Source organism: Microchirus variegatus (assembly GCF_963457635.1).
Source record: "Microchirus variegatus genome assembly, chromosome: 2".
In the NCBI taxonomy this organism is placed as follows: domain Eukaryota; kingdom Metazoa; phylum Chordata; class Actinopteri; order Pleuronectiformes; family Soleidae; genus Microchirus; species Microchirus variegatus.
In genome coordinates this window covers 9566804-9593477 of record NC_139803.1, presented here as the reverse complement: position 1 = coordinate 9593477, position 26674 = coordinate 9566804, and the positions used below count along the sequence as shown (strand labels likewise).

Sequence of the window (26674 nt, the reverse complement as noted above, 5' to 3'; positions counted from 1 at the left end):
GTGGTGGTGGTGGTGGTGGTGGTGTTAGAGTTGGTGGTGGTGTTGTTAGAGTTGGTGGTGGTGTTGTTAGAGTAGGTGGTGGTGTTGTTAGCGGCGGCTGTGGTGTTTGTGATGATGAGTGTAGTGGGCGTTGTGGTGAGTGTAGTTGGCATAGCGGTGGTCGCTCTCCGGACAGAGAAGGAACAAGTCTTTACATTACCCACCACATCCACAGCTACTATTTCCACATCAGGTGAGCAACAGGACGCATTGTAGGTCAACTGTGTTATGTTATCAGCGCCTGGGAGCAGCGTTGTGTTCAAGGTCCCGTCACCTTGTCTGAAGGTGATACTTGCAATGCCTGTCCCATTGACATCATCACGCACCTGCAGAGAGACCCCCCACGTAGACTCAGTGCAGTTGTCTGAGCAGTCGTCAGTCACGTTGGACATCTGACACACTGGTGGAGTGACATCAGTCACCTAGGAAAGAGAAGAAGATAACGTCGGAAGAGGTCACAAGAGCACTCTATGGGCCAATTCCAATTCCTATCTTAACCCTCAAGCTCAACCCTTAATCTTAACTGGCCCTCAAAACCCTCAACATTTTGTTGAGGGTTATTTTGTCACTTAGAAATGGGACACCCCTTAAATGCAGATACGTCTTCAGACTGTGCGGGGCAGAATAACGTGAAAGCTGCTTCCAGTCTGTCAACTCCAAAAAAGAAGAAGAACACCTATACGTCATGATTATTTATTACGGTCCGTTTGTCAGTCAAGTTATTAGGTTGTCAGTTAGTTATAAGATGATACTCATACAAATACCACAACCACGGACATATTCAGCTGACAGTTACCACACACCACAGCTTATTGAAAAGTAAACGATAGCAAACGATCGCTTGTGTCCGCACCAGCCGGCTACTGACAAAAGATCGTAAAATAAAAATAAAGGTTACGCAACAATGACGTAAGTAATCCATAATATGGGTTTTCATAATTTTTATATCTCTATTAACAAAGAAAATACTTAATTTGGAGCATACTCGTTTCGCTGCTTTCGCGCCATCTTTGTTATGGCAAAACACGCATTGCATTCTGGGTAGCCATTGCTCCCAAGGCTGGTCTCTGAAAATCTCAATATTGAGGGCGATACAGCCCTTAAACTTGACCCTCAATTTAATTTTTCTGAGAATTGGGACAGCACTTGCACAAGCGGGAGCGCACATTTTTTAGATTGAGGGTTAAGCAAGGAATTGGAATTCACCCTAAATCTATGTCATGTCTCAAAATAGATGGTATAGCAGAGTATTAGGGCCACATGGAATAAGGAAAATAAATAAAACAGCTTGAATTCTGAGAAGAAAAAAAATCTGACTTTTTCTTTAATCTTGGAATTCTGACTTTAATCTCAAAATTCTGACCTTTATTCTCAGAATTCGGACTTTTTCTTTTTTCTCAGAATTCCAATTTATTCTTTAATCTAAAAATTCTGTCTTTAATCTTGGAATTTTTAATTTAATCTAGAATTCTGACTTTTTCTTTGATCTCAAAATTCTGACTTTTTCTTTAATCTCAGAATTCTGACTTTTTCTTTAATCTCAGAATTCTGACTCTAATCTCAGAATTAATTTCATTCACTTACAGATTCCTTATTTAACATTTTGGTACATGAACATCTATTCTATTATTTGGACTTTTACTGTTAGTATTATTAGTATTAACACTAGTATTCCTGTCATTATTATTGACATGGATGTTATTTTTTATTATTATTAAACTTATGAATATGATGACGATGAAGAGGATTACTGTTGTTTTTCTTGTACGTCTCTGTGCTACTAATAGAGACGAAAGAGTTCGACCAGTAAAACACAACCATGAAGGGAACATAATAAACTAGAATGATGAAAGAGTTACCGGGACAAGGACGGTTAAACGCAGCACAACATAGTTGGTGTCGGAGCCAGAAGTAGCCTCTATGGTCAGGGTGATGTCAGTACCAGACGGAGTGTTGGGCGGTGCTGTGATTGTCCCTGTGCCGTTAGCACTGCCTCCAGTCGGCAGGGATAAACTGGAAGGGAAAGATGAGCTGTAGCCTTGGGCATTAGTTGCTGTGATGGTGAAGGTTCCTCCCGTCGCACTGGTCGACACAGAGAAAGGAACGGAAAATGGTACTCCTGGTTCTGCAACACTGTTTGAAATAGTCTAAAAAAGGGAAAAGAGAAAATCACCAGGGTTAAAAGTGAAAACACCATTTCTGTTCAGTTTAGTACACTCAAAAAGTACTCAAACTTTTTACAATCACATACTTCACAATTCAAAATTTCAAAGGCTTGTGATTATGAACAGAAATAGAAGAAAAATTGTCTATTTTGTGACTTCCGCACAATTCACTAAAATATGTGATACAAAATGAATCATAATTTTGACTTCCATATAAGGAGTTGTGCTGAAATTTACCAAGGGTGCACCTGAACACTAAGGGTTAAAATGATAGGGTCCCATGGTTTCATATGTTACAAATCAAACAAAGTTGTCACCCTAGTCTTAAAGGCCATATTGTAGGCTTTTAGATTTTACTTACAGCGCTAACCGACACAGCAGAAGCCTTGACAGAGGAGGATGACTGCCTTTGGAAGGATGTGCCACTACTTCTGTGCAACATCCTTGTGCTGGCAGAGCTGGTGTTGGTCTGGCCCATCACCAACACCACAAAATCACCCGATGGTATCGTGTCAAACCGAATGTAGAAGACTCCTTTACCTCGATCCTCCATGCTGCCGTTAACCATCACTGATGTGAATAATTCAACCAGAGATACTTCTGTCACTGTGGCGGAGTCACTCCCGGTTACTGTCACTCTCAAGGTAGCATTTTCACCTTAAGAAAAAAGAAAACATTCAAGTATCAAGTATGAGTTTGATTAGAATATTTTTGGCATATCACAAAAAAAAGTACTCTACCAGATCTGGGACGATTGGATAAGACCTCTAAACCTCCGTATGGGCTGTCTGAATCCTTCAAAAAGGTAAACAGGAAGTCAAGGAGACTTTCACCTGCAAAAAGAATGAAAAAAGTCAAACGAAGAGAAATTTTCCCATTCATTAATTTACAATGTTAATATAAGTCTAAGGATAAATGAATGCAGAAGATGGAGAGTAATGAATTACATTTAAATTATTTGTTTACTTGTACTTAAAGTAATTTTTAAACTGTGTAATTTTACTTTTACTTAAGTATGTATTGTTGGATGGACTGGCGAACTGTCCAGGGTGTACCTGCCTATCGCCCTATGTCAGCTGAGATAGGCACAGCACCCCCTGCGACTCTCCCGTGGATAAAGCGGTAGATAATGAATGGATAGATATAATAAATTAAAGGTTTAAATATGCATTTTGGTGAAAATCTTTCAATTTATTAGTGGGTCAGTGTTTTTAAACATATTTAACAATGAAATTCTCATACCGTTACATCCCTACTTGTAATTTTATATAAAATAAATAGTGGTACTTTTACTTGAGTAGAATATTTCAGTACTCTTTGCACCTCTGCGTGAATGTCATCGTAATCCAGCAGAAGCCTGGACTAAGCAGGTGGACATTCTGATAGATACCATCATACAATTGATTTGATTGTGATTGTGATGGTTGACCAACTCAATTGAAAACTGCGTGGAGTTTAGTTTTACAGAAACAATAATGGTACTAAGCTACTGTTAAAAATATTATAAGTGCATTTAAACAGCACTCAATGTCTCTGAAAACAACACTATGGACAAAGGCTGCATACCATTTTCTCAAGGTGTTTGTGTTGTCAGGAAGTATAAGCTTAATGTTAATGCATAGTGTGAACTCACCCACAACCTTCAGATTGTAGGCAGTTGTTGACAACATTTCAACTTTCCACACACCCACTTGTGTGTTTAGCTTCACAGTCTGGAAGTTTCCTACTGTGTTGGATGAAACGACCAGTGGTCCGGTCATGTTAGCGCTGCTCTGAGTTACACCTGAAAACAAACATGAAATGAAGCTGTTATGGTAAAAGTCAAATTTGTTTTATTTTTTTTTACCATAAACAGTGAAACAGCACCTGAAGGACTGGTGATAGTAAAGGTGAGAGAACGCCCCGTGATGTACACGGTCAGGTTCTTTACTGAATCGTCCACAGAAAATGTGAAATTTTCAGGGTTTCCAGCATTCCGGGAAGCTTGCAGAAGTTTGACCTGGGTATTAAATGAAACTGGTGACATAACTGAATCTTTGTGAACTCATCAATGTTACCGTTAATGCCAACATGAGTATTGTATTCATACCAGAGAGGAACTGGAGGTTTCTGTTATAATGCTGGTGACCTCAGCCAGCTCACTCTTGGTGACCTGAATAGCCAGACCTCCTGAAGCCTCGGCCAACTGTGTGTACACAGAGCCTGATCTTGGAAGAATCCGTTGAAATTGCAGTTGCTGTTGTTGATCGTCGTCGTCATCAGTCTCTCTTCGGCGACGTAACCCCAGGGAGCCAGTAATCAGGAATGTCACCTGATGAGGAGAAAATTTAAAATAAAGGGCCATCAGTACACATATTCATTTACAGAGTTGGAAAGAGTAGTGAAATATACTACCCAAGTAAAAGTACCACTATTTTGATAACATTGACCGATCTGCTCGAAACAAGGCTGCTTGCAGTTTTATTAATATTGTTATTTAAATATATATACTATTAAGAAAGTAAAGGAAGAGGAGGAGTATTTCTTAAAAGATGAAGGGGGAATGTACGTCCAGCAGATGGCAGCATTTCCCACGTGACTTGGTACACCCCCCCCCCCCCCCCCCCATTGTGTCGACCTAATTAAAATGTTCCACTTTGTACCACTTTTTTTTACAAAAGCTCTAAAAATAATGTCAAAATTTAAACTGTGAAAAAAGTTTCTTAATTTTGTAGGTCATCCAAAAATGTCCCAATACAAAGTGTCAACAAAATTCCAAAAATGTCCTGCTTTGTGTTCAGCTTTTTTGCACTTCTGGTTAGACGGTTCATACTTTGTACTTGTACGCTGCACAATGACAAGAAAGTTGGATCAAATCTAATCCAAACTGCCCTACAGTAGTAAGTTTACAACTGTCAAAATATAAACTCAAAAAAGTCATAGTATAGTATGTTGTCAAAAAAAATACAATATACCATCAAAACTGTCAAAATTAGTATCTCATCTGGCCAGTAGGGGGCAGGAAATAGCAACTGTTCAGGAGTGGTGGTTTAGTAGAATTTCCAAATAACAGTGTCTGTGTCATAAAATAAAATAAAATAAAATGTTTTTTATGTGTTTTTCTCACGTTTCTTCACTCATTTACAAGAATCAAACCTCTGACCTGAGAACTTGACAGCAGCGTTTTTACCAAGTGAGCTACCGTCACTTGCGCTTGTTGAGGTTTTTGGCGATATTTGACTGTTAACATTGAATCTTGAACTAAAAAAGAAGAAGACCACAGTGGGATTTGAAATCATAACCTCAAGCATACAAGACCTATACTATGTAATTCAGACTCTGAAAATGTAACAGTTCTTTGCTGGAATTGAACCCCAGTCTTCTCAGTGTCAAACACTTTGGGCCTGATTTACTAAGATTCCAAATAGAGAGTGCTAAATTGCGTGTGCGAGCATAAAGACTGCGTCTGTTACTGGATTACGTTTTGCCGGTGAACTACTAAGATTGCGACCGCAATTGACTACAGGCGCAAAAATGGTTAAAAGGAACCCCGGCTATAAGACTTGTAGTTCTTAAAAGATAAATGTTAGTATCAGTTATAATAAATTGATATAAAAAACCTTCTTGATGTCTTCGTTTTTATAAAATTTGTAAAAATAGTTTAACTCGTAGGTCGCCATTGTTGTTAACATCGCAATGCACTCTGGGTACTGGGGGCTTCGGGACCCTGTTGTGACTGTTCAGCATAAACATGTCATCTGTTCAGCCTTTTCAATTTGAACCCGAGCGAAACAAACAGGAGGAGGACAGCACTGACAATGTTTCACAAAACGAGCATCAAAATGAAGAGCAAGAAAGACGGGATGAGGCGAGAGTGGGACAAAACCTGTGGTGTATGTGCGTCAACATGGTATATATGGATATACAGTAAAGCGGCGACTGCAGAAGCGGGTTGTCTGCTCAGGAGAGTATCCATCGTCTCTTGTCTCTGGCGCATTTTAACGCGAATTTCACTCGCTTCACGTGGGCGTTTAGGCTCCTTATGTGGGAGAATTGTCGGACAGGCATTTGGTTTAAGTCTCCGTTTGTATCCACCCGCTCCGGTGAGGTCTTTTAGCAGCTGTGGTCGACTAAAAGCCTCAAATGCTTCTGGCGAAAAATGTCGAGAACACAGCCGCGGATCTTTAGGAAGTTGTGTCCTTCCACAGGCATCTTCCCACTCCTTTCTCCTCTTCTTGTCAGTGGAAAGCTGTGTAAACTCACAGCACTTCCCTTCCCGTTGCCTTTCGATAAAAGCCAATCGAAAGTCGACCACAGCTGCTAAAAGACCTCACCGGAGCGGGTGGATACAAACGGAGACTTAAACCAAATGCCTGTCCGACAATTCTCCCACATAAGGAGCCTAAACGCCCACGTGAAGCGAGTGAAATTCGCGTTAAAAAGCGCCAGAGACAAGAGACGATGGATGCTCTCCTGAGCAGACAACCCGCTTCTGCAGTCGCCGCTTCACTGTATATCCATATATACCATGGAGACGCAGTTGACGCACATACACCACAGGTTTTGTCCCACTCTCGCCTCATCCCGTCTTTCTTGCTCTTCATTTTGATGCTCGTTTTGTGAAACATTGTCAGTGCTGTCCTCCTCCTGTATGTTTCGCTCGGGTTCAAATTGAAAAGGCCGAACAGATGACATGTTTATGCTGAACAGTCACAACAGGGTCCCGAAGCCCCCAGTACAACCTTTTTAAGTCACTACCCAGAGTGCATTGCGACGTTAACAACAATGGCGACCTACGAGTTAAACTATTTTTACAAATTTTATAAAAACGAAGACATCAAGAAGGTTTTTTATATCAATTTATTATAACTGATACTAACATTTATCTTTTAAGAACTACAAGTCTTATAGCCGGGGTTCCTTTTAAGACCGCCCTGTTTAAATGAGGATTTTGCGTTAGTCAAGAGTTGTCCACATGGAGAAAGAGCAGACTCAACGGAAGCGCAGAATGAAATTTGAAGCTACTGATCAGAAAGTACAGCTGACGTTGTGCGATGAGCAGACAACTGGGATCGAGGGATATGACACCCTTGTTCCCCGGGTCCACATGACCTTTTTATATTATTATTATTTTAATCTCGTGTCATGTTGCCGTAAAAAAAAAAAATTTGCTGCGCTCTCCTCCTGACTCACCTGCAGCTCACTGACAGCTGCCAGGGAGCGCTCTGCTGTTTCTCTCAAGATTACACATAGGTCTACTTTCAATGGATGAGTGACTTTTTTGTCAATAAGTAAATAAATAAATAAAGCGGATCATCACAACGGCTTTATAGTCCCAGTCCGGCCCTGGTTTCATCTGTGTTCATTCAGTCAGGCTGAGTTTCCATTATGCGTGCCAACAGTCTTTGATCTAAAGTCAGAGGCGACGGGACAATCGATATAGATGATATATCTATAGCTGATTCAGGTAGTTACATTAAATAGTGAGGTTTTAGTGACGTTTGCGCACTGTGCCGCCTGCACTTCGCCGTGCACCGAGAGTAGACCAGGTTAGAGCTGGACCCGTTAAGGTAAAGCGGGGTCCCCCGAACATAGGTACGACCCCTCCTTGAACCACAAACTGCAGACCAAGGTAAGCCCATACCAGTACAAACACGCATTTCTCCTCTGGATATCTATATTTAATTTATTCAGATATACCAAATAAGAAATGAATGTGCGTCATCTGTGAACATGTAGTTGAACATGCTCTGGAAAAGCGTAATTTCCTGATTTACAAAAAGTAATTTTGTTTATGGATTTCTCAGAGGATATGTGCGTAACCGCAGCCATGTGCTCGCACCGCTGTGCCAGTTAAGAGCTGCCTTTCAAACGTGCTAAATATATTAAAAAAAATAAGCACCGCAATCAGTTTCAGGTTTGATAAATCACTTTGCGCATGCTAAAATAACATACTTGCATTTTCTCCTCCCATCACACGCAAAATTGCGTGTAAAGACATTGCGTGTATTAGACATCCACAAGGTTGTGTATAAAATAAAGAGGAATTCGTCTACACATCCGTTATAACAATAATAATAATAAAAATTAGTTTGCATACACCTTAAGCTCTTTTACTGATATTTTGACGACATACTATACCTTTATTATACCAAGGCATTGAAAATGTCACATACATCACACAGTATAGGATACTCTATGTCAGCAAAGTAAAATACTCACCACTGATCTGGTTCGCTCTATGAGTGCGAGCACTGTGCCTAACAGGCGCACATCTTTAGCAGATGCATCTGTGAAGAGGTAAATCTCAGAACCTGGAGGAGAACCAGTTAAAGCCAACTGCATGAAGGAGAAAGACAGAAAGCATAAGTTGCATGGCACGGCACGGCACAGCTTGAATCTACACAGTTTGGTTGGTTTGAGCTCGCTCGGAACCTCGTCAGCGCAGGTACTAAAGTACTATCAGGTACTATCGCTAATGGAAAAGCAAAATAACCGCGCTGTGCCGAAGCGAGTCGAGTCACACTGGGACCATGTACTGGAAAAGTAAGATATCAATAGTACCTGAAGTCCTGAAAGACTCAACTCTGGGAAATCTCCTCCACCACGCGCTCTCAATGAATTGATAGCGCTCTTAAAATCATCTGCATTTGTGGTCCTTGTCAGTGGACCAAAGCCTGGGAATCAAACACCAGTTTATTGCTTAACAAGCTCAGTTGAGGTCAACTTCCATTGTGACGAGAAGATAATTAATGGGCATTCACAACTTACCTGGATCATTGAATGGTACAAGAATGTAATCTGAAGGCTCGTCATCTGTTCCCTCTTTACTGTCAATTATAGCAGCGGTGATAATTCTCACTGTTGCAATGTCATCACCCATGCTTCCTGTGGTGTCAATCACAAAGCAAAGAGGTTTTCCTTTTTTGATTCCCATCATCCTGAGAAATGAGATAAAAAAAAAAAAGGTACAGCGGAAACATATTTAAATGTTGAAATTCAGATCCTCGTTACATCTACAGTAATGGTGACTCAAACATGCAAAGAGGGTTTCGTACTGTAGGAATTCTTTGTCACCAGCAGCTGATCGAACGTCCTGCAGTACTTCACTGGTTGCAGCTATGGCCACGTTTGCTGCTTTCTTGTGAAGATGTCCATGTTCAGAATCAAGCGTGTCTTTGTTGATCCCACCTTTTGGCTCCATTGTTCTTGTTCTATCAAATTTACCTCCATGGCTGCATTTACCTGTGAGAAAAACAGCAAGAGTAAGAACAAAGTCAAAATCAGTTTGCAGCATTACATTCCAAGAGTGGAGTGTCTGCTCAGTGACTCCAGCATAAGATTCTAATCATAATAAAAGGACCAGCCTATGAGTATAAAGATAACTGTGACAAATTGATATATAGACATTTACCTGCAGGTTTGCTGGATGGAGGAACAGCATCAAAATATCCTGTGGTCAGAATTTTTTCCTTTAAGATAACTTCCAAAATGTTGTTCTTGCAGTCGTTTCCAACACAGTTCTGACAGGTCGCTCTGTCTTTAGCTGTGAAATAGATTAGTCAAGTCAAGTCAAGGTCCATGTGACCGTAACAGATAAATTATATATTACATAACATGAATGTGTCTTGTGTTAATACAGCCAAAGATGCATTGGTTTCATAGCCCACCTGCTGTTTTTCCAATGTCTGCGTTAACTTTGATCAGATTTGTATTTGGATTCATGTTTCCCATTTCCACCCAGTTACTGTGACTGTAGAAATCCTTCAGATTAAAAAAGACAGGAAAAGGAAGCATGATAAATTCTGAAATCAAACATACATAATACATTCATTGGAAGGCTGAGACCTAAACAAACTTATCAGTTCCTACATAACGTAATCAATGGCGATTGAGATAAAAGCTATTCATAAAAAGTACCTGTAAAGTGTGGAATAACTGTCCCAATCTCTCTCTTGCCGTTTCATATTTTTGGCGTCTGTTGTTGGCCTTCACAGCAGTGATGCCATCCGTGAGCAGTTTCTTTCCCCTTGTAAATTGTTCATCATCAAAGTGGTGACGGGAGCTCCAGAAAAATTTGTGGTCGACTCCCACGTTCTCTTCTTGGATCACTACGATCACTTTTCTGAAGGATTTGGAAGATTTTTCTGCTTCACATGCGACAGCAACAGATGTAGCAGTCAGAGGCCCTGACTACACACACACACACACACACACACACACACACACACACACACACACACACACACACACACACACACACACACACACACACACACACACACACACACACACACACACACACACACACACACACACACACACACACACACACACACACACACACACACACACACACACACACACACACACACACACACACACACACACACACACACACACACACACACACACACACACACACACACACACATAAAGAGAGAGATTGCTTTATGTTCTGAGGTGTAAAATAGGGAGTAGATTTAACATAGATTGGTGTAATTCTTACAGGATCTTTGATGTCTTTGTCTGCGGCCTTGGCCAAAGCACGGCAAACCTCCAATGTGACCTTCAAGATTGCAGCTTCAGTGATCTCCTGATGACTCTCAGAGGGGTCTTCTTCATCTATGTCAAATCCATGAGCTCCAGTCTGCAGAAGCAGGAGACACAGCGCAGCAAACAACCTCATTTCTTCACAATGACCTGAAAGAGATGAAGTAATGATTACAAAATGAAAGAAAAGGACTTAAAATTCTTACAAGGTGGCTTTAAATTAGACAAACACAGTTGGTTACTATAAGACTGCGAGTGTGTAGAGCAGCAGTCTCCAACCTTTTTTCTGCTGAGAGCTACTTTGACAAAATAAAAATAGCAGAGAGTGACTAGTGCTTTTTAACATTATTCTCATATTCTCATCAACCCAAACAAATTGAAGGCGCTTGAAGGGGGGGATTGGATAAAAATGTAAATGTATGTCCGTTTATCGAAACATTTGGCAAGCTACTTTGAAAGGGACTGAGAGCTACTGGTGGCTCACAAAAGCGCTGCTGTTAGTTTGCAAAAGCACGACTGGTAGTTTGCAAAAACTACTGGTTGCAAGCTACTTGTTGGAGACCCCTATTGTAGAGGCAAGAAATCTGTACTGACCCTAATCCTAAGCAAATAGTAATAATAAATCAAAAATAATACTCAACAACAAAGACACTGTTATATGTCATATATATTTACAACTCACCCACTATTATTATCCAGTTAAATAATACTGAAATTCAAAGATTTAGAAGATTCGATACACGTTTTGTACAAAGCATAACTTGTTCCGAGTCTTATATTCATGAGCGTATGACTTGCAGTTTGGCAAAATTCCGAGTATATCTGGGTCGTCTTTTGTCTTGTTTTTTATTGATGAACTAAAGTCTGTTATAGTGCTCTCTGTGAGCTGTAATCCGACCAATGTGAAAGGGTTCACTGACATAACTCTACTGTGACAGAGAGGAGTTTGTAACCACCTTTACAAAATCAACCCTGAGGTCCAACACACAATCCGTAGGACAAAATAATAGTGTTTATGCAATATAAGGCATATTTTACCGCACTATCAGATCACTATGTGAAAAAAAAAAAATTTTGGTCTGGTATTTTGGTGGAATCATCAGAGAGAGAGAGAGACACACAAGCCCCACCCGAAGAACCCGGTTTGTTTTGTTAAAGCATTCCTGCCAACCAGAAAAACAGAAGGCTTAAATGACAAACTCTCCATTGCAGTGGTGGCATTGTTGGATTAGCACGTGATAGCACTTGTCATATTAAATGATGATAATTTTTTCATTCAATTTCAACAAGTAGCTTATTTAAAAGGCTGAAACTGATGATAAACTTAACTCATTGCACAAAACTAATTATGAATTCAATTCATGATCAATCTCTGGTCACCTAATAAATCCCCTTCAAAGTACAAACATAATCCCATTTGTGTCCACATGAGCATCAAATTCCAAACCCAGACTTAGATTAGATTTGTTGTTTTACCATCACTTTACTGGAACGCATCCAGAAAAAATGGGAAACGTGTGCAGTTTTAAAATAACACACACAAACAACAGGTTCTGCAGTTTAAAGCATCAAGGGTTGAGTCTGACCTTCCCTTACCCTTGAGCAACAACACAACCCTGGGTCAATTAAAACTGCAGTGGAATCCTAATCAATGTTATTGGTGTTGGTTTTTTTCATGTCGAAAAATATCTGCTGTGAAAATAGGACACCAGATGTATATCACGCACACGTTACCTGTTATGTTGGAGTAGTATGTATATATATACATACATATATACACATATATATATATATACACACACATGTATATATATATACGTATACATGTATGTATATATATATATACATTTACAAATCTTAAATCAATTCATTAATTAATTCCAGTAGCTGATTTACATAAGACATGATATAAAATACAATAAGACAATTATCTCAGATGTGTATGTGTTTACATTACCAGTCAGGTGTGATGTCTGCACCTCAGCTCTCGACACGGTTGTGGAAATTAAAGACTTCATTGGGGACGCTTCACTTTTTAACGTCCCATGTCCAGGGAGGAGCCATTTCTCTGCTGGCTAGTTTGACAACATTTATTAGCGAACGTGCGTGCACACGCACACGCACACACACACAAACACACTGAGCAACATTCTATGGTTTTACAGTAAGTCCATGTGATGGTGCTTGAGCAGAAATGACGTTCAATTGACTGTGAGATTTTGAAGTGTTCAATCACACAATCACTGATGGGATGGGGTCAAAAGGCAGAAAACACATTTTAGTTTAATGCAACTCTTTTTGCACCATAAAATGCAGTGTAATTTACCTTCCCCTGGGTCTAGTTGTCCCTCCGCCATGTGTCCGTGTTTGATGCCAAGTCATCTTTCTATTTCTCAGTGTGTTTTTCTGACCTTTGACCCTGAGATTTGGTCTCAAGCATTTTGGATCCCTCGTTTATTTTCAGGTCATCGTCTCCGTGCCATAGTTCCAATATTCGTATCTGCTCTGCACATTTGGAATCATCTCCATGCGAGATTGTCTGTTTTGATTACTTGATCTGACTCGGCTGATGGCAAGTGGCTAAGCATAAACAATTGGTTTTATTATTTTTCCTCAGAACAAAGCAACACTCACACGCCCAGGCAGGCAATCTTAATATCAATGTGTTTTTTTCCTCCAATAAATACGACAAAGCAGTGAGTGACCCAGCCTTTGTAACAAAACAGCAGGGACAATTTAAACATCATATTCCCTGATGGCTGTCATTTAACACCGAGCGTCTTTGTACAACTTTATGTATGTTCGATTGACACCAGAGTATTTCACTTCCTTAAGAACAATGGGACTGTGATTGTTCAGGTATGAACTCTGGGTTTTCCACCCTTCATTAACGTGAAAGGGAGAGGCTTTCTTTTAATGGGTGAGACCGTGGGTTGAATGTATATACGTGCTCTGATTGCATCTGCTTTCAGTGCAAAGCTGAAATAAACCTGTATTTCCAGCTGAGGCATCACACGGAACGTGACATAAAAGTATGATTAGATGACAGAAACAGATTGTACTGTGCCAGGATGATACATGATAGAAGAGAACACAATGATAATGTGTCATTGCTTTCATTGTTCATTAATTGCAGGGCTTGAGAGGAACTGTTTGACTTTGATTATTATAATTAATAATAATAATAATAATAATAATAATAATAATCATAATTATTATCATAATTGGGTGATGTCTGGGGACTGTTGTTGCTGTTGCTGGTGTTATCATTCCGCCCCTGTTTAGACTGTGTGAACAGAAACCAAGTGTTTGCATCTGATAAGAAACTGCTTATGCTTTCTTTTCCGAGCAGTAGAATTCACTCCGTCCTGTTTGCTGCTGTGTCAGAAAGACATTTGATTAAACGGGAATGAGAGGAGTTCAACATAATTATGTCTGCAAAATATATATTTGTGTACTTTTGTGTACTTAAACAAATCATAACATGTCACATCCTTAACTATATATAGTTTCCTTTGGTGTTGAATCACTTGTTCTTGTTGTTGTTATTTAACTGACATGACAATATACTATCAATGAATGTGTAATAAAACAAAAAATGTAAGTGTGATAAGCTCACCTGAATCTCTGTCATTCTTGTTTTTCTGGATTGTTTCACATAGAATCAGAGTGAATGAGCATTTCTTCAAACGTCAGATTAAATGTGGAATTCATTTAATGTGCTTGAGTCATTCTACCAATGTTTCTAATTCTAGAATTTGGCTCTCTGGCCAAGCCAAGACTGGCTTCTGTATTCAGTATCTCCTTCACTTCTGTATGACACAGTCACTGAACTGAAATACAGCCAAACATGTTACGATTTGGCCGGCTTACAGCAGTGCTGTCACTAAATTCACCAGACTCCTTTGTTAAATATTGAGATTTTAGACATTTCCTTTAAATGTTGGAGATTGGGTCAAACGATGACACTCTCTGACCAATTAGTGGCCAGCTGTTGTCACATACAGTATCGGCTCAGCTCGCTTGGAACCTCGCCACAGCAGGTACGAACAGAAAGCACCAGGTACCATGTACTATCCCTAATGCAAAAGCAAAAGCAAAAGCAACTTCGGCCAAGGGTTTTTCCACCAGCATGAATGAACGAACCAGTCAGTGTTTTTGAAATGCAAGCTTATTATGCAAATGAAGGATAATAACACCCTTTCTGCTCCATGAAGGACACTGTAGTTCCCCATTGTGCTTGGGAGAGGGAGGGGTGAGAGATATGAGACTCTCCATATCTCACAATCAACAGTTTCAACACTTCATGACAGGGAGTGTGCTGAAACACTTGATAGATAGAACGATAGTTGGACTGGGATGAGATGCTTTTGTTATGATTCAGTCGTAGTTTCTTGCACCATCTTTTTTTGGTGCTGATGTGAGAGAAGATCATATCATCTTGACACAGATTGCATTTGATAATCTGATAATCTGAGATTTCGCTTGAATAATAATTATGAGTTCCAGAAAGATTCAAAAAGAATTTCTTCAGTTTGGCCCCAATACTCCAGGAAAAATAAATCTCATCTTACATCTTTGTACTTAAGTACAAACCATACCTTTGTCGATCACACTGCTGAATGACTTGATTTATTTTGGCAGTAGAAATAACTTCTGGAACTTTTCATGGACGCGTCCTCATGTTTGCAGCCATCTCAGCGCAATGTTGTTGTTGCGTGGGTTAGTCTCGTCATAGCGTGACTCACTTCCGGTGTGCAGCACAGGAATGAGATATAAACATTGCTATAGTGAGAAACAGAGAGGTATTATTCATTTTAGAAAAAGGGTTAAAGGGTCAGGGCACATACACGACAGCATCTACAGCCATCTCACCTGCGCTCTGGGCCAACTGTGGTTTGTAGACACCCATGCCTGCTACTGCTGGGGGGCACCGTTTCTCCAGATATTGCAGCTCAGTCGGTGAGATGCACAAGGGGGAAAAAAAACACAAAAATGCATTGGAAGTAGTGTGTATGTAATCATTTTATCATTTTACTTCAGTACAAGTAAAAGCACTGGTCTAAAAATGTATTCAAGTTAAAGTAAAAAAAAAAAAGTTGCTTGTTTAAAATGTACTCTTACTTACCTTTTTAACAAGGTTCTTTCTTGTCTTGCAAAAGGACAAGGGACACACATCTCACATTAACTGTTTTTAATTAAAAGCAAAGCTTTACAAATTAAATTAATTTGTGTAGACAAAACAAAATATGCAGAACAATGTATCAGTCAAAACTGGTCAAAGGTCACAAATCATTGACCTGTCTTCGTCATCCTCACCTGTCCTCGTCATCATTGACCTGTTCTCGTCATCCTTCTCCTTTCCAACTTTATTTATAAAGCACTATAAAAACAACAACTGAAACACAGTGCTGTCCATTAATTTTTTACTCAGTAAAGTATGTGATTTAAAATGTAGCGAAGTCCAGTTCTTCCAAAAAACCCATACTAAAGTAAAAGTAACATTACAAATTTTAAGAAATGACTTTAAAAAGTACACATAAACCTACTAAATTATAGTAATGCGAGTAAATGTAATTCATTATTCATCTTTCCACCTTTGTGCATAGGTTATAAATGGGCAACTGCATTGAAGTTGATTTTCAAAAATGCAATTATTTACCCACAGTAACAGGTTTAGACTGACTGAGTTAACAGAGGCTTAGAATCGTGACACTGAGGAAAAGTACAAAGAGCTGAGCTGCAGCAGTAGACAACGGCAAAGCAGCTGATGTTGTCTTGGACGGAGTGGTCTTGGACGGAGTGGTGGTGGTGGTGGTGGTGGTGTTGTTGTTGGTGGCTGTGGGAGTGTTGGTGTTGTAGTTAGCGGCTGTGGTGGTTCTGATGTGTGCAGTGGGCATAGCGGTGGTTCTGATGTGTGCAGTGGGCATAGCGGTGGTTCTGATGTGTGCAGTGGGCATAGCGGTGGTTGTGGTGAGTATAGTGGGCATAGCAGTGGTTGTGGTGAGTGTAGTGGGCATAGAGGTGGTTGTGGTGAGTGTAGTGGGCATAGTGGTGGTTGTGGTGAGTGTAGCGGGCATAGGGGTGGTCGCTCTCCGGACAGAGAAGAAACAAGTCTTTACATTACCCACCGCATCCACAGCTACTATTTCCACATCAGGTGAGCAACAGGACGCACTGTAGGTCACCTGCGTTATGCTATCGTTTCCCGGGAGCAGCGTTGTGTTCAAGGTCCCGTCACCTTGTCTGAAGGTGATACTATCAATGCCTGTCCCATTGACATCATCACGCACCTGCAGAGAGACCCCCCACATATATTCAGCGCAGTTGTCTGAGCAGTCGTCAGTCACGTTGGACATCTGGCACACTGGTGCACTGACATCAGTCACCTAGGAAAGAGAAGAAGATAACATCAGAAGAGGTCACAAGAGCATTCTATATCTATGTCATGTCTCAAAAGATAGAACCCTCACGACAATTCTATTTGTGGCATGATAACAACGCAATTATTTAAAAAAATGGCTGAGGCCGTATACGAACGATGTTCACCTGGACTAATGAAGAGGATTACTGTTGGTTTTCTTGTACATCTCTGTGCTACTAATAGAGACGAAAGAGGTTGTAAAACCAGTAAAACACAACCATGAAGGGAACATAATAAACTAGAATGATTAAAGAGTTACCGGGACAAGGACGGTTAAACGCAGCACAACATAGTTGGTGTCCGTGTCTGGAGAAGTAGCCTCGATGGTCAGGGTGACATCAGTACCAGACGGAGTGTCAGGGGGTGCTGTGATTGTCCCCGTGCCGTTTGCACTGCCTCCAGTCGGCAGGGATAAACTGGACGGGAAAGATAAGCTGTAGCCTTGGTCATTAGTAGCTGTGATGGTGAAGGTTCCTCCCGTCCCACTGGTCGACACAGAGAAAGGAACAGAAAATGGTACTCCTGGTTCCGCAACACTGTTTGTAAGAGTCTAAAAAGGGAAAAGAGAAAATCACCAGGGTTAAAAGTGAAAACACCATTTCCGATTAGTCTACCCTAACACTCCCGGAAATGATGTACCTTCAAGAAAGATTAATAGATTAATGCATATCATTTCAATAAATAATGTACTCTCTGAAATTATATGTAATGTGAATATAGGTGATGGTACAGTGAGAAAATATTAAATATATATATATATACACACACACACACTAATTATGCAACGTCCAAACACTACTTGATGACATTTGTCCTTTGTATTATTTTGGTATTATTCAATGTTATATCATCAACTAAACACATGTTATGATTCATATAGGCTTTGATTTTGGTGATTATGCTAGTTTACTAATGCTTGTGTGGGTGCCAGTAGTGATTTATGTCTGTTTTTCTGAAGTAATGGTGATGGTCCACGCTCCACAGTAGGGGGGCGATGTAGATTAAGGAGCTCACGGCCGTAGTGTTCATCAGGGTGAATTTATTTAAGACACAGGTGCATGGGATTGATTGATTACTAGGGTGGTGGGAAGATGACACTGTTTTTACCACTAAGACGCCACAATAGAATTATTCTTCATCTCATATTACAATGAAACATTGAATAATATAATAATAAATGGGAACGTTACCCAAAGAGAACTGCCGGTGTGGACGTCTGGACTCGCGAGTCAAAAACAGGATCTAGCCCCCATCCAGCCTAGTGGCTGATTAAGTTTGGACAGTCACTATAGCTTGCTTGCATAGATTTTCACAGATTTTGAGAGTTAATTGCAGAGCCATGTGAGTCCAGTCTGCGTTTTTTGACCTTTGAAATCACGGTAGATTATAGATTATAGAAGCTGCTTCTCCATCAGACTCAGCCTCATTCAGGTAGGCTTTGATGCAGAGCAAATCTGACCCCAAACCTTGCCTTCAAGGGTTGGGGTCAGTATCATGTATCAAGTATCATGGTCAGGACATGTTACACCCTCTATAATGCATACGGTCAAATTGACCGCTGTGGTAATTAAAGGCAGACATTAGCAGAACCTTTTTGCATTTTGTATTTTTTTTAAATGATAAATACACACATTCAGGGTCCCATGGTTTCATATGTTGCATTTCAACAGTTATTAACCTAAAAAACACTGTCAAAATAAACCCCCTGGTAATTCTAGTGTTAATAGGCTTTTAGATCAAATTTACTTACAGTGCTAACCGACACAGCAGAAGCCTTGGTAAAGGAGGATGATTGCCTTTGGAAGGATGTGGTGAAGCTGGTGTTGGTCTGGCCCATCACCAACACCACAAAATCACCTAATGGTATCGTGTCAAACCGAACGTAGTAGACTCCTTTACCTCGATCCTCCACGCTGCCGCTAACCATCACCGACGTGAAAAATTCAACCAGAGATACTTCTGTCACTGTGGCGGAGTCACTCCCGGTTACTGTCACCCTCAGGGTAGCATTTTCACCTTAAGAAAAAAGAAAAAGGGGGAAAAAGAAGCAATTTAAGTAATGTCTGAGTTTGACTAGATTATTTTTGGTATATCACAAAAATTGTACTTTACCAGATCTGGGTCGATTGGATAAGACCTGTAAACCTCCATATGGGCTGTCTGAGTCCTCCAGAAGTGTAAACAGGAAGTCAGTGAGACTTTCACCTGCAAAAAGAATATGAATTTGAAAATGTACTCAAATAATGAATTATTCATTTATATTTTCATACTGTTCACCCCAACATAAGTGGTGCCCCGTGTGAGGCTTTTTAATATGTTACCTTGTCAGAAGCACAATTGAACAAAACGCTTCAATGAGTAGCTTGTTTGATTTTTATTGATTATTAATATAAATGTTGTAATCACCAATATGAAATATTTCAATTTATCAGTGTGCCAGTGTTTTTTCAACATCGTCAGGCAAGACTTACCCACAACCTTCAGATTGTAGGCAGCTGTTGACATCATTTCAACTTTCCATACACCCACTTGTGTGTTTAGCTTCACAATCTGGAAGTTTCCTACTGTCTTAGATGAAACGACCAGTGGTCCGGTCATGCTAGCATTGCTCTGAGTTACACCTGAAAACAAGCATGAAATGAAGCAAAAGTGTTATGGTAAAAGTCAGGGGGGAAAACTTACAGTAATTCATTTTTTTACCATAAACAGTGGAACAGCACCTGAAGGACTGGTGATAGTAAAGGTGAGAGAACGCCCCGTGATGTACATGGTCAGATTCTTCACTGAATCGTCCACCGAAAATGTGAAATTATCGGGGTTTCCAGCATACCGGGAAGCTTGCAGAAGCTTGACCTGGATATTAAATGAAACTGGTGACATAACTGAATCTTTGTGAACTCATCAATGTTACTGTTAATGCCAACATGAGTATTGTATTCATACCAGAGAGGAACTGGAGGTTTCTGTTATAATGCTGGTGACCTCAGCCAGTTCACTTTTGGTGACCTGAATAGTCTGACCTCCTGAAGCCTCTGTCAGCTTTTTGTACACGGAGCCTGGGTGATCGTCGTCGTCGTCTCTTCGACGACGTAACCCCAGGGAGCCAGTCAGCAGGACTGTCACCTGATGAAAATAAGGGGATATCAGTACACATATTCATTTACAGAGTTGGAAAGAGTAGTAAAATATTCTATTCTATTCTATTCTAAATCCATGAACACAGGACTACTCACCACTGATCTGGTTCGTTCTATGAGTGCGAGCACTGTGCCTAACAGGTATTCATCTTTAGCAGATGCATCTGTGAAGACGTAAATCTCAGAACCTGGAGGAGAACCAGTTAAAGCCAACTGCATGAAGGAGAAAGACAGAAAGCATAAGTTTTGCAGGATGCATTATTTGCGCTAGTCTCTAATGGTGCTTTTCCGTGACATAGTACCGCCTCGGCACGGCACGGCACGGCACGGCTTGTTTTCCATTACAAAATAGTACATCCTCAATGTGTGCCGAGAAACTGCAGTGACTTTGCGACACACACACAAACTAGTGACTTCTGACTTGTAAAGCAGGTACTATCGATAATGGAAAAACAAAATAACCGCGATGTGCCGAGGCGAGTCGAGTCATGCTGGGACCATGTACTGGAAAAGTGCCATAAGATATCAATAGTACCTGAATTCCTGAAAGACTCATCTCTGCGAAATCTCCTCCTCCATGTGGACTCAATGAATAAACAGCGCTCTTAAAGTCATCTGCATTTGTGGTCCTTGTCAGTGGACCAAAGTCTGGGAATCAAACACCAGTTTATTGCTTAACAAGCTCAGATGAGGTCAACTTCCATTGTGACGAGAAGACAATTAATGGGCATTCACAACTTACCTGGATCATTGAATGGTACAAGAATGTAATCTGAAGGCTCGTCATCTGTTCCCTCTTTACTGTCAATTATAGCAGCGGTGATAATTCTCACTGTTGCAATGTCATCACCCATGCTTCCCGTGGTGTCAATCACAAAGCTAAGAGGTTTTCCTTTTTTGATTCCCATCATCCTGAGAAATGAGATTAAAAAAAAGGTAGAGGGGAAACATATTTACATGTTGATCCTCATTGCATCTACAGTAATGGTGACTCAAACATGCAGAGAGGGTTTCGTACTGGAGGAATTCTTTGTCACCAGCGGCTGATCGAATGTCCTGCAGTACTTCACAGGTTGCAGCTATGGCCACGTTTGCTGCTTTCTTGTGAAGATGTCCATGTTCAGAATCAAGCGTGTCTTTGTTGATCCCACCTTTTGGCTCTGTTTTTCTTGTTCTATCATATTTACCTCCATGGCTGCATTTACCTGTGAAACAGAAACAGCGAGAGTAAGAACAAAGTTATAATCTGTTTGCAGCATTACATTCCAAGAGTGGAGTGTCTGCTCGGTGACTCTGGGAACAGATATTAAATTTAGTGACGAATCGATTCACAGTGCCTTTGCAGAAGAGAACAGTCATGTACAGAGCCATGTCAAAATACAATTCTCTATCCTTGGCAGAAAGTTGACAAAATCAAGAGTGAAATTCAACAGCAGTAATGGATAGAAAGTTACCCAAAGGGGGGCATTACTGAAATCAGGGATATAATAGATATCCCATCTATTTTGTAGTAATTAGATGAGTATTTTGTTGGGTTTTATTTCAGTTTGTTTGGCATGATGGCTTTAATCTCATAAGGGCATAAGTCAGAAAGGCAGAATCCACAGTTTTCAACCTTTACACCCCTCCTTATGCTCTCCTTGTGTTTCCTGGATGAAATAAAGGCAAAGTCCACTCCACAAATATTTGAAAAAGGTGTGTAAGAGTTCTGTTTGTCAGCAGTGAGCTCTGAACAAGTAAATACAAACTGACCATGGCGATGTAACGAAATGATGTGAACGTGTGGAATTAATTTTAGCAAACAAACCATTGTTTGTACTTGTGAAATGCACCTTTTTTTTTTAAATTAAACTTGCATAAAAGAATAATAAATAAAATGATAGTTTGGGAAAAGCCCAACATTTTACAAAAACATGATTGATCATTAGTTGGACATCCAGCATAAGATTCTAATCATAAAAAAAGGACCAGCCTATGAGTATAAAGATAACTGTGACAAACTGATATGAAGACATTTACCTGCAGGTTTGACTCGACGAAATAACCTAAAATATCCTGTTGTCAGAATCTTTTCCTCTAAGATATCCTCCAAAATGTTGTTCTCGCAATCATCTCCATCACAGCTCCGACAGGTCGCTGTGCCTTCATCTGTGAATTAGATTAAATTCGACTTAACTACTGTTGGCACAGCAGCATGCAAAGACCAGTTCCATGTGGACATACAAGACAGACACAGATAGTGTATAGGTATGTATTACATAACATGAATGTGTCTTGTGTTAATACAGCCAAAGATGCATTGGTTTCATAGCCGACCTGCTGTTTTTCCAATGTCTGCGTTAACTATGATCAGATTTGTATTTGGATTCATGTTTCCCATTTCCACCCAGTTACTGTGACTGTAGAAATCCTTCAGATTAAAAAAGACAAGAAAAGAAAGCATGATAAATTCTGAAATCAAACATACATAATAGATTCATTGGCAGGCTGAGACTTAAATGGACCAATCAATGGTGAATGAGCTAAAAGATGATTCATAAAAAGTACCTGCAAAGTGTGGAATAACTGTCCCAATCTCTCTCTTGCCGTTTCATATTTTAGCCGTTTGTTGCTGGCCTTCACAGCGGCGATGCCATCCGTGATCAGTTTCTTACCCTTTGTAAATTGTTCATCATCAAAGTGGTGACTGGGGCTCAAGACAAACCGCTGGTCGACTCCCACGTTCTCATCTTTGATCACTTCGATAGCATTTCTGAAAGATTTGGCGGATTTTTCTGCTTCACATGCGACAGCAACAGATGTCGCAGTCAGAGGCCCTGACTACACACACACAGAGAGAGAGAGAGAGAGAGAGAGAGAGAGAGAGAGAGAGAGAGAGAGAGAGAGAGAGAGAGAGAGAGAGAGAGAGAGAGAGAGAGAGAGAGAGAGAGAGAGAGAGAGAGAGAGAGAGAGAGAGAGAGAGAGAGAGAGATTTACTACAGTGTAAAATAATAAGATCTTTTTTAACCCTTAGTGCTCACACGGCATGGATCTGTGCCGCAGGTGCACCCATGGTAAATTGGCATAGGAATAATATACAACTCCTTGTATGGACATCCTGGGGTGTGTGTTTTTATGGGTCACATTCAGGCTTTAATTTTTTTTTTTTTTGGTTTTCTTATGTGTTAATGAGCCGAAGCTTTGATTCATTTTATATCGCATTTTCAGTAGTGATAATTGTGCAGAAGTCACAAAATGAGACAGTTTTTCTTGACTTTTTGTTCATACAATTGAGCTCTATATTGCACTTCCTATAGCCTCTGTTGATACTGTACGTTTTAACACAGTAATGGTAAAAAGCAGCAGAAATGCTCTGTGTTCTAAGGTGTAAAATAAGGAGTAGATTTAACATAGATTGGTGTAATTCTTACAGGCTCGTTGATGTCTTTGTATGCGGCCTTGGCCACAGCACGGCAAACCTCCAATGTGACCTTCAAGAGTGCAGCTTCAGTGATCTCCGGATGACTCTCAGAGGGGTCTTCTTCATCTATGTCAAATCCATGAGCTCCAGTCTGCAGAAGCAGGAGACACAGCGCAGCAAACCACTTCATTTCTTCACAACGACCTGAAAGAGATGAAGGAAAGATTACAAAATGAAATTAAACGACTTAAAATTCTTATAGAGTGGCTTTAAATTAGGCAAACAGTTGGTTACACATGCAGCACATTATACTATTGAGTCTATGAGACTATGAGTGTGTCGAGCAGGAGTCTCCAACTCGTGTTTTTTTTTTTTTTTTACATTATTCTCATATTTTCATTAACTTAAACAATCTGAATGAGCTTGGAGGGAGGTATTGGATAAACATGTAAGCAGGTTTATGTCCGTTTATCGAGCTTTGGTTAGCTAATTGGAACGGCAGTGGGAGCTCGCGCAAGCTAACGTTAGCTCGAAAAAGCGCTAGTGGTAGCTCACAAAAGTGCTACAGGTAGCTCGTAAAAACTACTGGTCGCTCACAAAAACTACAGGAAACTCGCAAAATAGCCACTGGTAGTTCGCAAAATAGCTTCTGGTAGTTCGCAAAAGAACGACAGGTAGTTCGCAAAAGCACGACAGTTAGCTCGCAAAAGCTACTGGGAGCAAGCTAATTGTTGGAGACCAATAAATCTGTACTGACCCTAAGCGTTAACAAATAATAATAAACTAATACTAATACCACTAATAATAATAATAACAAATGTAAAATAATGCTCGACAACAAAGACACTGTTTATCATATATCTTGACAACTAAATAATACTGAAATTCAAAGATTTAGAAGATTCTATACAAGTTTTGTACAAAGTATAACTTGTTCCAAGTCTTATATTCATGAGCGTATGACTTGCAGTTTGGCAAAAAATTAATCAAGATCCATTTACAAGTATATCTGGGTCGTCTTTTGTTTTGTTTTTTATTGTTGAACTAAAGTCTGTTATAGTGCTCTCTGTGAGCTGTAATCTGACCACTGTGAAAGGGTTTACTGGCATAACTGTACTGTGACAGAGACTGGGAGCTTGTAACCACCTTTACAAAATCATCCCTGAGGTCCAACACACAATCTTTAGGATTAAGGATTATAATCGTGTTTATACACTATTTTACTACAGGGAATTGTTACCTGGAAACACCTGAAGTACTGTACAGTCACGTGTTCCTCTTAAGTTTTTACAGGAATATCACGCAAAACCTGTCTGATCGTCTTTTCCACATTATACCTTCTTTTGAGATTATCAGAGCATTTTGGATCCCATACATATAATTTTATCTCTGGTCAACTAATAATCACCTAAACATGTGTCCTGTTTGTGTCTGCATGAGCATGTAATTCAAATCCAAGATTTTTGCAGTTTTAAAATAACAACAAAAGAAACCAGGTTCTACAGTTTAAAGCATCAAGGGTTCAGCGTGACCTTCCCTTACCCTTGAGCAACAACCCTAATCAATGTTATTGTTGAAACCTGTGTTGTTGGGATTTTTTCATGTAATAAAAAATATAAATATAAAATATCAGCTATGAATACAGGACACCAGATTTATATCGCATACATATTCATGCATCATTGACACTTTTTTGCTTATAATAATAATAATAAGTATCAAATGTGTTGAATCAAAAATCTGTTTTCAAAAATCATTTACAAATCTTAAATGAATTCATTGTATTATTATTATAATTAATGCCAGGTGCTCATTCATAAAAGAAGATTATCTCAGATTTGTATGTATACGTTACCAGTCAGGTGTGGTGGTGCGCTGTGGTGGAAATGAAAGATTTCATTGGGGACGCTTCACTTTTTAACGTCCCATGTCCGGGGAGGAGCCATTTCTCTGCTGGCGAGTTTGACAACATTTATTACTGATTTTTTAGTACATTTACCTTGTCATAATGAGCTTCACCTGGGTCGAGTTGTCCCTCCCTAGTGTGTCCTTACACTCACCCTTTTGTCCGTGTTTTATGCCAAGTCATCTTTCTTTTTCTCAGTGTGTTTTTCTGACCTTTTGACCCTGAGATTTGGTCTCAAGCATTTTGGATCCCTCGTTTATTTCCTCGGAACAAAGCTACACTCTTAATATCAATGTGTTGTTTTATCCTCCAATAAACATGACAAAGCAGTGAGTTACAGAGCCTTTTTTTTTTTAACAAAACAGCAGGGACAATTGCAAACATCATATTCCCCGATGGCTGTCATTTAACACCGAGCGTTTTTGTACAACATTCTTTGCGACTTTAAAAAAAGAAGAAGAAACAAACGTGTATCTTCTTCTCCTGATACGGAGAGACTTTTATCACATAAAGTATAAAGTATTTCACTTCCTTGTTACTTTAGAATAATGGGACTGTGATTATTCTGGGAAGAACTTGGGTATTTTCCATGCTTCAGTAATGGGAAAGTGAGAGGTTTTGTTGGCTTGAATGTGACATGAGTGTATGTATGTTCTCTTGCTCGTTGTGTGCATTGCTTTGATTGGTTAATACACACATTTGTAGAATTTATTTCCCATCAAATCAGACAATTTCCATGTTTTACTCAGCACAAGATTCTTTACCTTTGTTGCTGTTGATGGTGTTATCATTCCACCCCTGTTTGGACTCTGTGAACAGAAACCAAGTGTCATTATTTGCCACACGCTTCATCTGATAAAAAACTTTATTCCTATTTAGGTTAGTCCTAAAATATATAGTTTCTTTTGCCATTGTGATGATTTCCAATCTAACAAATCATTAACGATGAAAGGGTTGTAAATAAGAATCACTTGTTCCTTCCACTAATGTTTTTAAGTCTAAAATGTGTCCAACTTCCTTTAAAAATGCTCTCTGAATCTATAACTTGAATAAATATGTGACAGTGTTGTT

At 39.8% G+C, this 26674-nt stretch overlaps 1 protein-coding gene across 1 annotated transcript; it reads right to left on the bottom strand.

The window, feature by feature from the left end:
* Positions 1–87: 87 nt before the first annotated feature.
* On the bottom strand, positions 88–26455 carry LOC310944698 (uncharacterized protein; the record flags this gene model as incomplete). The annotated part of the gene is made up of 30 exons (XM_083910505.1): positions 88–165; positions 366–461; positions 1899–2186; positions 2566–2861; positions 2945–3037; positions 3838–3987; positions 4071–4203; positions 4294–4515; positions 8406–8522; positions 8748–8860; positions 8955–9124; positions 9242–9428; positions 9598–9729; positions 9854–9947; positions 10693–10833; positions 16466–17125; positions 17420–17710; positions 18911–19176; positions 19273–19365; positions 19632–19781; positions 19881–20013; positions 20104–20283; positions 20394–20510; positions 20833–20945; positions 21040–21209; positions 21316–21502; positions 22317–22445; positions 22952–23117; positions 23708–23901; positions 26368–26455. The coding sequence occupies 30 exons, from the start codon at positions 26453–26455 to the stop codon at positions 88–90; spliced, it is 5247 nt and encodes a 1748-aa protein (XP_083766631.1).
* Positions 26456–26674: the final 219 nt, after the last annotated feature.